Genomic DNA, 12,657 nt, shown 5'->3' on the forward strand with positions numbered 1-12,657 from the left:
TATGTGTGTGAATACACATGCTGTAATGTGAGTGTTGTACAATTCTTTGTTATTTGGATAACCGTTCTGCTGTTGGTGTTATGGCGCGTGCGATATCCGGCTTTCCCCTCATTGAAATGACTGAGTGTGTACCTCTGCAAACCAGGGTTATGGGCAAATTCGTTTTTAAATTTTTTTACAGCTGATATTTCTGTATGTTTTATATAAAAATGCATACTTATTATTTATAAAGATTACATAGATTTAAAAGCATCTTTTTTTTTGCTGCTCATTTACAACTCAAAATATGAGTGACGTGTAGAGACGTGTGAAATAGATGTCTTCTCATTTCCCCTGCAAGAGGCAGCCTCATAGTTGAATCAAAATGAATAAATTTGGCAGACCGGTGTAAAATTTGACCTAATCTCTATGATTTAAACGTCCTTTTAAGTTTTTCCCTTCTCGTGATATTTTCAGGCATTTAGCCTACTCATATTGCATTCATTCATTTATTAATAAAGAACCACCTTTGAAGCTTATTCTAACAACGTTGTGACCCCGGCAGTAGCTAGCCTATCTCAGATGGAATCGCGATTCAAACAGTACCATCTGCTAACTGAAAATATATGCCCCCAAAAACGTAAATAAGCTTGACATTTATTTAGGGGAAAAAGTTTAGGCTGTGGCAATGAAGTTCAGGTTGGTAGTTAGTCAGTTAGTTAAATCAAGTTTTTCATTAGTGGAAACTAAGGGGAGTTCCGAACATGTTCTGTCACCGTTTGGCTTCCGAGATGTTTTTTTTACTTGAATGTCTGGCATACAGCGTTGCAGTGAGCTACATTGGTTTGAAACCAAAGGTAATAATAATTTCACCAAAAAATTGTTTACTTGTAATCTAATGTCATAATAAATCCTACAACGAAAATGTAGGCTATTTGTGAGAAATGTTTATTTTAACAATTGAAAACGGATGCATCACAGACCGCTCTCGTTTGTGTCGCCCGGGCAACAGAGGCTAAAGGCCGATTTATACTACTCCGTTTTCACGGACACGGACACAGGGAACGCCCTCTCCAACATGGAACGCCCTCTCCGAGCCCCTCGGAGAGCTCTACGTGTACCTCCTGATTTTCCTGACTATCCGTCTGTCACAAGCCCCCACCCCTCGCCCCTCGGCTTGAAGCAAAGGCCCCGGTGGATGTAGGTGGTATTGCATTTCGTGTTTGACTTCCGACTCTTCCGGTCGTTTTTATTCTATTAACTCCAGTCAACATTTACACAACTATCTCCCCCAATAATTTTTGTTCGATTCTCGAACCTGGCTCATACTACTAGCTTTTTCATAGAATAATTTTTCCTGATTTTTGCTAAGTTTGAAACCAATCCGAAATGGGTAAACTAGCACCCCATTTATTTGCTTACGTCAATAAAAGTTGCCTGCAAATGTGCTCGCGGATACTAACAGGGCACGAGCACAAAAGTTCACATTGGCCGATAGCCGATTTACCTGGAGCTTGAAAGAAATGGCTTGAGTTGCCTGCCCTGTTGTAGCAAGTTTAGCAAATGGTTGTCACACATACATGAAATGTTGTTAATATAGTTTATTCCCGTTTGATTTTTTGTAAAAACGTTCATGACATGATGGCAAATATTATATTATGTTAAGCGTGAGCATAGATTGTTGACATGTCTCTCTGGAGCAAAGACGAAGATTAATAGTACTTTAACTGATAACCACAATAGGAAATGATATATATATTTAAATAATATTAGTCTTGCCTTCAGAAGCTTTTGTTAAGCACACTCATTATTCTTTTTTTGATCGTGTCAAAGCCAGACTGCTTTTGTGGGACAATGAAGGTCCTCAGTGACTCTGTTTCACCCCCACTTAATATCTGATGGAAACGTCTTGTATATAGTTCTGTTAATATGCCCCTTTCAAAACCACGTTCAATAAAGTAGATTATATTTTAGACACACTTCTCAATTTATTACATTATTACCAAGTCTTGTTAGATCACGTTATATCCATTAATAGGCGTTTGGGTTAGGGTTATTGGTTTTGTAGGTTGAACATATAAAACACAAGCCACATTTCTACACTGATGTTAAATTGAAGGCAGTGTGATTTTCGTGGCATTTCGTTTGAATATAAAGTTGACAGTAAGCTATGGTAAGTCTGCATTATGGAAGATTTCTGTTACAAAAATAACTATTAAGCTTTCTTTGCCTGGCGAGAACAACGACGGAGCTAAGTGTTCATGTTAACAGTTTATTTAATCCGATACTATGCGTTGGAAATCATACCCAAATCACGAAGAAAAAAACAACATATGTGATGAGTTCCATCTAGAATAGCCCTATATTTAGCCCTATAGCCTATTTCTAAAAAACAAGTGAAAGGAATACTATACAGTGACAGCATACATTTCCGTAAAGTTTGCATCATGTCTCTGATTCTTATCGGACTTGTACCCCATTCTGCCACTGCAATGCCTTAGCTCACACGCTCGCAACCATATAAATCTATGCTCGCGACTGGTTGTCGCAAAGTATGACGTGTACAGCTAGTTGCAAGCGTGCACGAGGTCTCGGAGATAGGGAAAAAAAGAGCCACTGTTTAAAGCTAGACCGGAAGAGTCGGAAGTGGAAAGATGGCGCGGTCCAGTTTCGTACTCTCGCTTGCCTCACTGCGCCACTGAGCACTTTTCATAGAAATGAATGGGGACGCCATCTTGGAAAACAAAAGTTGCTTCCTCTAGTTATATTAACTCTATGGTCTGTCATTTTACAGATACCCCTTGGCTGTGATTGGTCCGTATTAAGAACCGCTTGCGTCAGGGGCGGGGTTGCCGTGACCAACAAGACGAACCGAATCCTTTGACCGCCATTGCTGTAAGTTTTCACAATTCATATTTCAGCTAAACAGTACATGTAAATCAGCATCTGAATTAAAATGGGACGAGAAATGGGCAGTGTAGTTGCTGAAAATGTGCTTATTTTATTGATGAAACGGCTAATTTGTAAATTTGCTCCGACTTCTCGATAACCTAGGTAAATAAACACTCTACGACGACTTACAAAAAAACGTTGCGCCACCTACTCTTCTGGCGGTGAATTGTTTTCAGCACCCACAGCCCTCGGAGTACTATAAATTCAACCAATCCGTCCGACTCCGTCCTCTCCGTCTGTCCGTAACGGAGTCGGAGTAGTATAATTCGGCCTTAATGTCATGATGCTAGCTAACGCATCAGTAAAATAGTAGACTACTGTTTCCGAAAGTAGATGTACTTCTTAATTATATCAGCTCATATTGTACATTACATTTCACATCACAAATTAAAATAGTAAATAGTTATCAGCCTAGCTTTTTTGCTTGTGGTGTTTCTGCAGCTGTCTGCTGTTTTGGGTAAAGCCTATATCTCCCAGAAGTTAACCAGCTGCTAAACTAATGTTCCGCTACAGGTAGTCACGCGTGTTTTCGTGACTTTAGTGACTGTGGCTAGCAAGTTAGCCACCGTTAGCTTCACTTTCGCCACAAAAACTTAACTCAAACCTAAACCGTGCAACGGAACGTAAATCCCAAACCGCCGTTGTCTATGTAGTCCAAATATTGACTGATCCTTAGGGGTGGTAAAATAATAATAATAACTATAGAGGGTACACTTTCTGGGGAAATTGTAGGGTGTGCTTGCTTGCGTCGGTTGCAGGTGGGTCCATCCCCTTAAGTTTTTCTCTTCTAGTGACATTTTTCAAGCATTTATCCTACTCATATTGCATAATTCATCAAGAACCCCCTTTGAAACAAACTACTGTATCAACGTTGTCACCGGCAGTATTTCAGATGGAATTGCGATTCAAACAGTACCATCTGCTAACTGAAAATATGCCCCCAAAAACGTAAATAAGCTTGACATCTATTTAGGGAGAATTGGCTAATTCAAAAGAGGTTTGCTCCGAGCAAGCTAGTTGCGGTGGCTAGCCAAACTTCACTGAGTGAGGGGATTGTTTGAAAGCACCGGAAATGAGAACGTTTCTTTTGGCATAAAGTTTAGGCTGTGCCACTGAAGCCAGCGAAGCACCACACAAACTTGAGTTTAAATACATTATTTAATGTTACATTACTTACTGTACATGCAAGTCTTGATTTGCTTAAATGTACATGTATGATGCTGCTAGTACACCACGGCACGATACTCGCTGTGCAACAGCACATCTATGCACGTTGTATCCATGCGTCGTTGCTAACGTGTGCTGACGTTGTGACGTAGGCTAGCACTGATACCCTTTGTTGACACAAGGCACTTTTTGCCACAAAAACTTAAGTTCAGCCTAAATCGTGCAACGGAACGTAAATCCCAATAGAAGCAACGCAATCTTGACCAAGACGAACATTTTGACACCGACGTTGTCTATGTAGTCCAAATATTGACTGATCCTTAGGGGTGGGAAAATAATAATAATAATAAGATATATGTGAGAGAACAAAGGTTGTGCCCTTGCCGAAGGCAAAGCACACCCAATAATAAGATATATGTGAGAGAACAAAGGTTGTGCCCTTGCCGAAGGCAAAGCACACCCAATAAGATATATGTGAGAGAACAAAGGTTGTTCCCTTGCCGAAGGCAAACCACACCCAATAATGCACAACCTATGTTAGAAATGCAATGAGTCAGTCGTGCGGCAGTGCAACTTATTCTATATAACACAAGATCTAATCTAAGGTCTAATTGCTTAAAACACAGAAATACATACTAACAGACTTTTCTTGTTTCTTTGGCTGCAGTTTATAAATCAAAGTCATGTAAGCGACTGACTGTGGCTCTGATTGTTCTCTCCCCCCCCAGAGTCCTGATCATTGGAAGGTCAGGAGGTGTTGGGACATTTTCTATCCAGGTAGAGACACTGCAGAACAAAGGTTGTTCCCTTGCCGAAGGCAAACCACACCCAATAATGCACAACCTATGTTAGAAATGCAATGAGTCAGTCGTGCGGCAGTGCAACTTATTCTATATAACACAAGATCTAATCTAAGGTCTAATTGCTTAAAACACAGAAATACATACTAACAGACTTTTCTTGTTTCTTTGGCTGCAGTTTATAAATCAAAGTCATGTAAGCGACTGACTGTGGCTCTGATTGTTCTCTCCCCCCCCAGAGTCCTGATCATTGGAAGGTCAGGAGGTGTTGGGACATTTTCTATCCAGGTAGAGACACTGCAGATCAGTAACCCACAAACTGGTGCCGAACTACACTTTAATGGTAGACAGACCTGAGCCAATATCATACAATACAGTAACTATTTGAAAGGATTATGGAGAAACGGAGGCCTGTGTAATCTGCCACACATTTATAATCAACTTGTGTGGTTGATTCGTTTAGTTTCGTTGCACTAGCAACAGTGGCCCAAGCGAAACCAAGTGCACCCCATGTATTTGACCATGATATTTATCACTATCTCAGGTCTGGTGGTTAACCTTTTACTCTGTCAGAGGAAGTGTGGATGTACCAGTCAGCTGTTCTCTTTCCGTTTCCCTTAGTTATTGAAAGCCTGGGGTGCCCATGTGACCGTTACCTGTTCCCACAATGCTGAGGGGCTGGTGCGAGGTCTGGGCGCGGACGAGGTGGTGGACTACACAGCCGGAGATGTAGAAGGACGGCTGACTCAGATGAACAAGTAGGTGTCATAAGGTTTCAAGGAGAAAAGTTAGTATGTTTTTTTTGTATCTTTTTAAAACTAGGGTTAGCGTACTGTACATTTATCACAAAAAAGCTGGTTATAGTCGAGCCTCCAGTCTTTTCCATGTGATTTGACAGGATGAATGGTAAAAATGCCAGTGCCAGTACATTCTGTTCAACTGCTTTCAACTTTTCGGGGTCTGGTACTGTATCTGAACCCGGCTTAAGGCACAGTAGATCAGCTAATACTGACACAAAATAAAAGTTTTCCTGACTTACGCTGCAAGTCAGGATGATTTGGTTTAAAAGGAGCACAATGGCCCTGGCCTGAAATAAGCCTGTGTGTTGATCCAATGAGTCACTTTTTGATTTAATTGTCGGTTTTGTGAGACATCTCAGATCACACGCACGCACCTCCTTCTGCCCAGCAAGCTGCGGCTCCTTGGCACATGATATGGAAAAATTCTAGCGGCACTGTGCAGATTTGAATAGTCAAGAGATGGCGGTTACAATACATTTATTTTGCTTGTACAAATCAAGATTTAACAAAGTACTTTGTGATCAGTCATAACGAAGGAGGTGCTAGCCACAGGTCGTTCGTCAGAGTGATGAAGAACAATCATAAAACCCTGCCTTATATAAACTTTAGATCAAATGGTTTTTCTTAACTCTGTGATTGGTCAGCACTGCTCAGTGACAGTGACTTCATATCAAGTTCCCACGGTTCTTTATTGTGGCCTCTCCCCAAACCAGTAGATAGTAAAACCACAGGAGTTCACCAGTCAAATGGTCAACTGTCCTTTGTGTGGGCCACTTCAAACAAGTCTACAGGAAGGGTCAGAGCAGTTTGATCAGTTAACAATACAATTGAATCCACATTGTCTCCAGACCAGCTGTCTCTTCCTCCCCAGGTGTCATAAACTGCAAATGGCATCTCTACCAAATGGAGTTGACTCTTAATCAACTTTAGACTTCCGTTAAAACACATTCCTCATATGAAACACACACATTATAACTGTATTCCAAAATGTCCACGACAATGCCACAATTTTTTTTGTTTTTTTTTTTACAATAGCATAAACCCAAACAATTAATCAAGAAAAATAAAATTCAAAAATTAACATAAGAAATGCTAGTCCCAAGACAAAACCCATTGTACCCCGTACACCACAAAGTCCAGGTTGTCGGAACGGATGCCATCTTCAGTTGGCTTGTAGACAAACTTCTTTCAGTCAGTGTAGTCTAGTCGAATCGATTGCAAACGACGATCAAATTGCTCAGGGCAACTTTCAACGACACTGCACTTTGCGCACAGCTCGGAAATTTCCTTGGTACTACGCAGAACGCATATCCAATGCTTCCGTCTCCAGACAAGGTGCACGCTTGCAATGGTTAGCGTGTATCCACGTTGCTCTTCCCTCCGATCTTAACCACCGGATTAGTCGTCAGGAGAATCTGGTATGGCCCCTTCCACCTTGGGTTTTACCAGGCGTTTCAGGTCCTTCACCACGATCCAGTCATCTGGTATCAAATCATGCAGCGGTCCAGTCATAGGAATAGCCTCCTTCACCTGCCTGTGAATCTCACACAAAATAGACTCCAAAAAAGGTTGCACAGTGATAAACAAGCACATTCTCACAGAGGTCAGTTAAAGGTAACTGACTTCTTGTCGTCTGACTTAGTCTTCAAAGTTCTGTTCTCTCATTCAACTGAAGTGATTAACACAATGTTGAATCCTATCAACACCAAAATAACTTCCTTAAACAAGTGTGACCCATTATCATTACATAACCTCAAAGAAAAATCCCATCGAAATTAATCTAAATTAACAAAAGCTTGATCACTGAGCCCCTGAGAAGTCTAAAACTTCTTCCCATCCAACAACCATCAAAACAGTATCACTTCTCCAAAAATTGAACTCTACAAAATCCATCTATCAATACCCAAATGGTTTCTCTAACCTTAACTGTGAAGCTTATCGTGTTTAAATTCCTTTTCTCATAATACTTGTCCCACATATGAAATACTGACAAAAAATGACTATGCATCCATTACAAATCCTCTTGTATGCTAAAATAATGCATTCTTCTTGATATCACACAAACTGTAGAGGCATGATCTTTCCATGTGTTAACTTAGCGAAATCTCAAGATAAATGTTTTATGCAGACCATACAACCTCCATTTTTATTCTCATATCCTTCCTTTTTCCAAAACGCATTTTCTTGTGGATTAGTCCAAGTTCGAATCTCCATTCCACCATTCCTTTCTCCATCTGTCCGCTGTATTCTGTAATTCTTATCAAATATACTCAAACAAAACAAAATTCTCACTCTGGGTTAAATACAGTCCAATATTTTCAACTCAGCAATATCATATCAAACCCTCACAATCCTATCACAAATCCAAACTACTGAAACTAAATTCATAAAACCATAAAACCCCCATAGTCACTCTCTGTTTGGATCAGTCAGTCATCAGTCAGTCATAAATTCCTAAACGTCACCTCTTCCTCTCTAAGAAGCCTGCGCTTCCCTTAAAGAATCTGTAACAAATGTTGTATCAAGGTCACACAACAATTTTCCTCAAAAGAGTCCTGTAAGCCCAAATTTGTCAATTTAGGCTCATCCGGACATAGCAACATCATCTCATCACTTCCTGTAAACATATCAACATCAAAAACATATTCTAGTTAGTTCATCAATGCATTCAGGCAATCTAGAAACTGCTCCAGCTAGTATCAGCACTAGCATTTTCCCTGTGGAATAATCATAATTGTTAGAGTGAATTCCACATTTGCATACAGCAAGTTGTTCTAGCTGTTCTTTCCCCAAATCATATGTAACACCAATGATGTATTTAACTATCAGTAAATATTTTAACTCTTTTCCCTTTTATGAATTAACAAGCTTACACTGAAGCAAACAACTTTTGAACCAATTTGTATAAAATAAAACTATTTTAGAAAACAGCCAAATTACGAATAACCTCAACTTTTAGTCTCTTATTATCTTTTCTTCAAAAACCTTTAGGAACAGTTCAAATGAATACCTTTAAATTTCAGATTCCCTTTTAATTTTTTTTGTATTTAAATTCACCAAATCAACTCTCTCTTTTTCCAAGACATGTAGAAAACCAGCATCACTACCCTAAACCAGAATTTAATCTGTATGATTCCAAAATGAAACATAGACCATAAAATGTTCTTAATGTAACCATTAACCAAACTTATACCCCATCTATATTTCTATATAGGTTAGATAGGTAGAACTTCATAACTTGCTTTGGCTGCAGTCCAGAACAAGCTACTTAGCACAAACCATCATAACCACAATTTATCAGACTTAATGAGTCTTCCCAAATTATTTCAAAACCAAGTTATCATAACCCTCTTTATGAACCAATACCATAATGATACAACCTCATCACAGCCTAACTGTTTATCCCAAAACATTGTACCATGCCCTTGAGACAAAAGAAAATATAAACTCTCCCTTTTTCTTTTAAACCTTTAAATTCACAATTTAACATAAACCCGTAAAACAAAACCTTATTCTTTAACTCCTCAAAAGTTTTATCAAAGCATGTAATGTATACACCTTTGAATAGTCCTATATTTACCAGCTATCTCAATTACTCTTTGTTAGTGAATCAACTCAAATAAACAAGCGCACATTTCAAACTCGAATCAAACAGCGCGCTCTGGAACAAAGCAAAAACTCTCAACCTTTTTTCATTTCTTTTAAACACAGATGGTTGGCGTTTACCATCTATTCACTTAATTTTGCTAAAGTATAACTTTTCCAATCCAATTAGAACTAATTTATGAACCAGGGTCTAATTTCTGCATTTTTATGGATACCATCACACACAAAACTCACATAATTATGCAGAATTATACCCTCTGGGATCACCTTAGTAAAACTCAACGTAACGGGACTCTTTTAGCCCCCACCTTTCCTCGGAATTTCTGAAACTCATTTAAAATGTCCTCAAACAAACAAAACCTTGTTAGCAAATGTCTCAAAATACTCATCACCCAACATATTTAAAAAATAACCAAATTAATATGTAAATTCGCTTCAAATTTATCTATTTCTCTAAATTTTCGTCTTAGTCAATTTCCATCTGCGCATGCGTCATGCGGTTACTCATGGATCTCAAATGTCAAGCTGCAATTCCTTTACTAGCCTGTACCCGCCTGTCGGTCTGTTAGTTTGTTAGCCAATGTCGTTGCCATAGTTGCAAATTCAACTTCCTGGACTCTCCTTTGTCTCAGGACAGAACAAAATGCACTTCCTCCACGTTTTCACCATTAGCCATTAGCCAACAAAGTCACGGCCTAGATTTTCTTCCTCTCAGATCCCAGCTATCCTAGCAATTTGTAAAAGACTTGGTTCAACAGACAGCGGACTGGCAAATTCGCTAGAATCATGTCAGCCTTCGGATTTCTTTCTTGGGACAAGTCTACCCTCTTACAACATGTTAAACAATTACCCATGGTTATATTTACAACAGAACCTCAATATTTACAATTCTATCAACTATTAGTACTATTTTAACTTCAACATAAAAATTAGGCCTTAACAATCGCGCTTCAGTCTCGACCTGGTTCCCCATGTATACACTTCAGTCCCTCGGACTGGCTCAATCTTTCTAATCACTTATTCATAACCCTTTACATATTTCTTTAAACAACAGTAACATCTGTGAACTCCCACAAAATTAAAAATAAAACCATCGAACATTTCCAGACATAAACAAAAATATTCCTTAAACAACATAACATTTCCGTTTGAACACATAACTTTCTATAAAAGTTTCAATAACCCCGGGATTGTAATTCTTAAAATGAATACCGCTTTTATTGCCAAAACTGGCCTTTTACAAATTATCCTACCCAAACACTAAATTTCCAGCGCGTTATTCAACAACGAATCAAGCTCATAATATAGAAAATCGGTCTGTACATAATTTCCAAATCAAGAGTATGGCAACTCACAATATTTTCTTAAGTTTGACAAAGAAACAGAAACACACATCTGTTTTCCAACCAATATACTTCTCCATTCAACGTCAAATTCTCTATAAAATGAGTGATTTTTTTTTTTTTTTGCACTCATGTTTGGGCCACTGCACGCAGAATGAGCTTCACTGAAAGAATCAACTTCCGCTAGGCTCAAGCGCATGCGCCTCTTTTCAAGTGGAGAATTCAGTCAAAGAATTAACATTAGCATTTTCAAAACAGAATGTCTCCGTCTTCAAAAACAAATGCCTTCTGGCGGTAATCAGACCGATGTAAAGTCTAACATCAAATATATAACGGTTAACACAGAGTTGTAAAACAATATAACAAGTCAATCGTCTCTCCTCTACCAACAGTGTCATAACCGATAAACATTGTACGTCACCAGTTCGGAACTCAACTTCCGGTCACGAACCCCTCTGATTTGAGAGTTCGCTCACAATTTCTAGAAAACTTTCAAGTGATGACACATCTCCGAACATTCACGTACATTTTGCTCAAATTCCCACAATTAAAGCACGCATTTTGGATTGACCTAGCAATTCGTGTTGGCCTACATGTTTTTCAACAGCATGTCAACACGCTCTGCATCAGCTTCGACCATAGCCCACAACACCACTTATTCCAAACACAACAGGGACTCAAACCCTTTTTTCCGGAGAGGACTTTAACCTTTCCTTCTTTGAAACACAATGGCAATTGCAAGTCAAGGCACAAGCTTCAATCTTTGCGGGAATCCAAAGCAAATCTATAAACAAATTCCAGGATCCTGCTTTCTTGACTTTTCCTAGATATAACCGGCTGTCAGAAGACATCGGAGTCATAGAGAAATGGCAAATGTCTGACCTCATGTTCATATTCTGTTCTCGCATTCCCGCAAAACCTCATGCGCCTGCGCATCCTGCCGCAACACCCCTGGCTGCGGATGAGGCGAAATTTGTTTGCGGAACAGCCAGAAAACCTCAAATCGTGAATCTGTGGGGAAATAGATGAAAAATTCCCCACACTATTCTGTCCTAATATTTCTTTATCTCTCTACCTATCTCCATCCAATCAGAAAAAGCTCTCCAATCAGGCTAAAATCTATTCTTTTCTCCACTTCAAAAAAAAATTGTGTATCTATTTCTCCCCACTAACCTATTTCGCAATACAATAAGGTCCTTAAAACAAAACGACTCCACACTCGAAAATCCACATTTATCAATCCATATTTGCATTTGCAATAAACTATCGTTACCATACTTTTGCTTCATGTAATCGATGTTTGGACAGGTCAATTCTGCCTCCAGACCATTCATTTTCAGAATTACAATCCATAAACGATAACCAACGACGGAAAATAAAGACACAATTACTCCTTTTCGTTTCTAAAAACAATTAAATTCCGACTTCCCAACTTTCAATGAAAATAACTGCACAATCATAAATTACAAATATTCAAACCGAAAAAATAATTAAAATTTCGAAAAATAATTAAAATTTTGATTTTTGTAATTTGTATATAGGTTGAATAATAGACACCATTAGTTACTCATACTTCTTTTAACCTCAAAAAACATAACTTGTAATTAAAACAAAAAATGAACACGCGTGTTGCAAACTTAAAACCTCTACTTTGAAATTTCACAGGCCCATACTTCCAAACTTTTTTTTTTCTTAAACACTCAGCTGACTAGTATACTTTTCTCTCGGGATTTAGAATCACGTTTAGGCCGTAAATAAATAAGAACTGTTATGACCACCAAAGCCAATACAATTTCTCAAACCATCACTAACCCAACATATTCTAATCCTAGGGTCTCAAAAGACACATAACACGATATAACATGTGAATTTATCACCCTTTTGTGCGCTCGTCAGCACACTTTCCCTGCATGCTTTTTTACGACTTTCACGTAAAGGATAAGTTCTCCGGCCTTACCCGATTAATTTGTACGACTTGCACGTACAGGACAAAAGCTCTCCTCCGGTCTC

The 12,657-nt window shown here is 38.8% G+C and overlaps 1 protein-coding gene across 1 annotated transcript in view; it reads left to right on the plus strand.

Annotated features, from left to right (window-relative positions):
- Positions 1-12,657, plus strand: part of LOC134025242 (reticulon-4-interacting protein 1 homolog, mitochondrial-like) — a 94,717-nt gene that overhangs the window by 32,865 nt on the left and 49,195 nt on the right. The window contains exons 4-5 of the mRNA XM_062468139.1: positions 4,827-4,875; positions 5,520-5,656. Of these exons, the coding sequence (XP_062324123.1) occupies positions 4,827-4,875; positions 5,520-5,656 (186 nt within the window). The remainder of the gene's footprint in view (positions 1-4,826; positions 4,876-5,519; positions 5,657-12,657) is intronic.

The sequence above is a fragment of the Osmerus eperlanus genome, chromosome 8, assembly GCF_963692335.1.
Source record: "Osmerus eperlanus chromosome 8, fOsmEpe2.1, whole genome shotgun sequence".
Classification (NCBI taxonomy): domain Eukaryota; kingdom Metazoa; phylum Chordata; class Actinopteri; order Osmeriformes; family Osmeridae; genus Osmerus; species Osmerus eperlanus.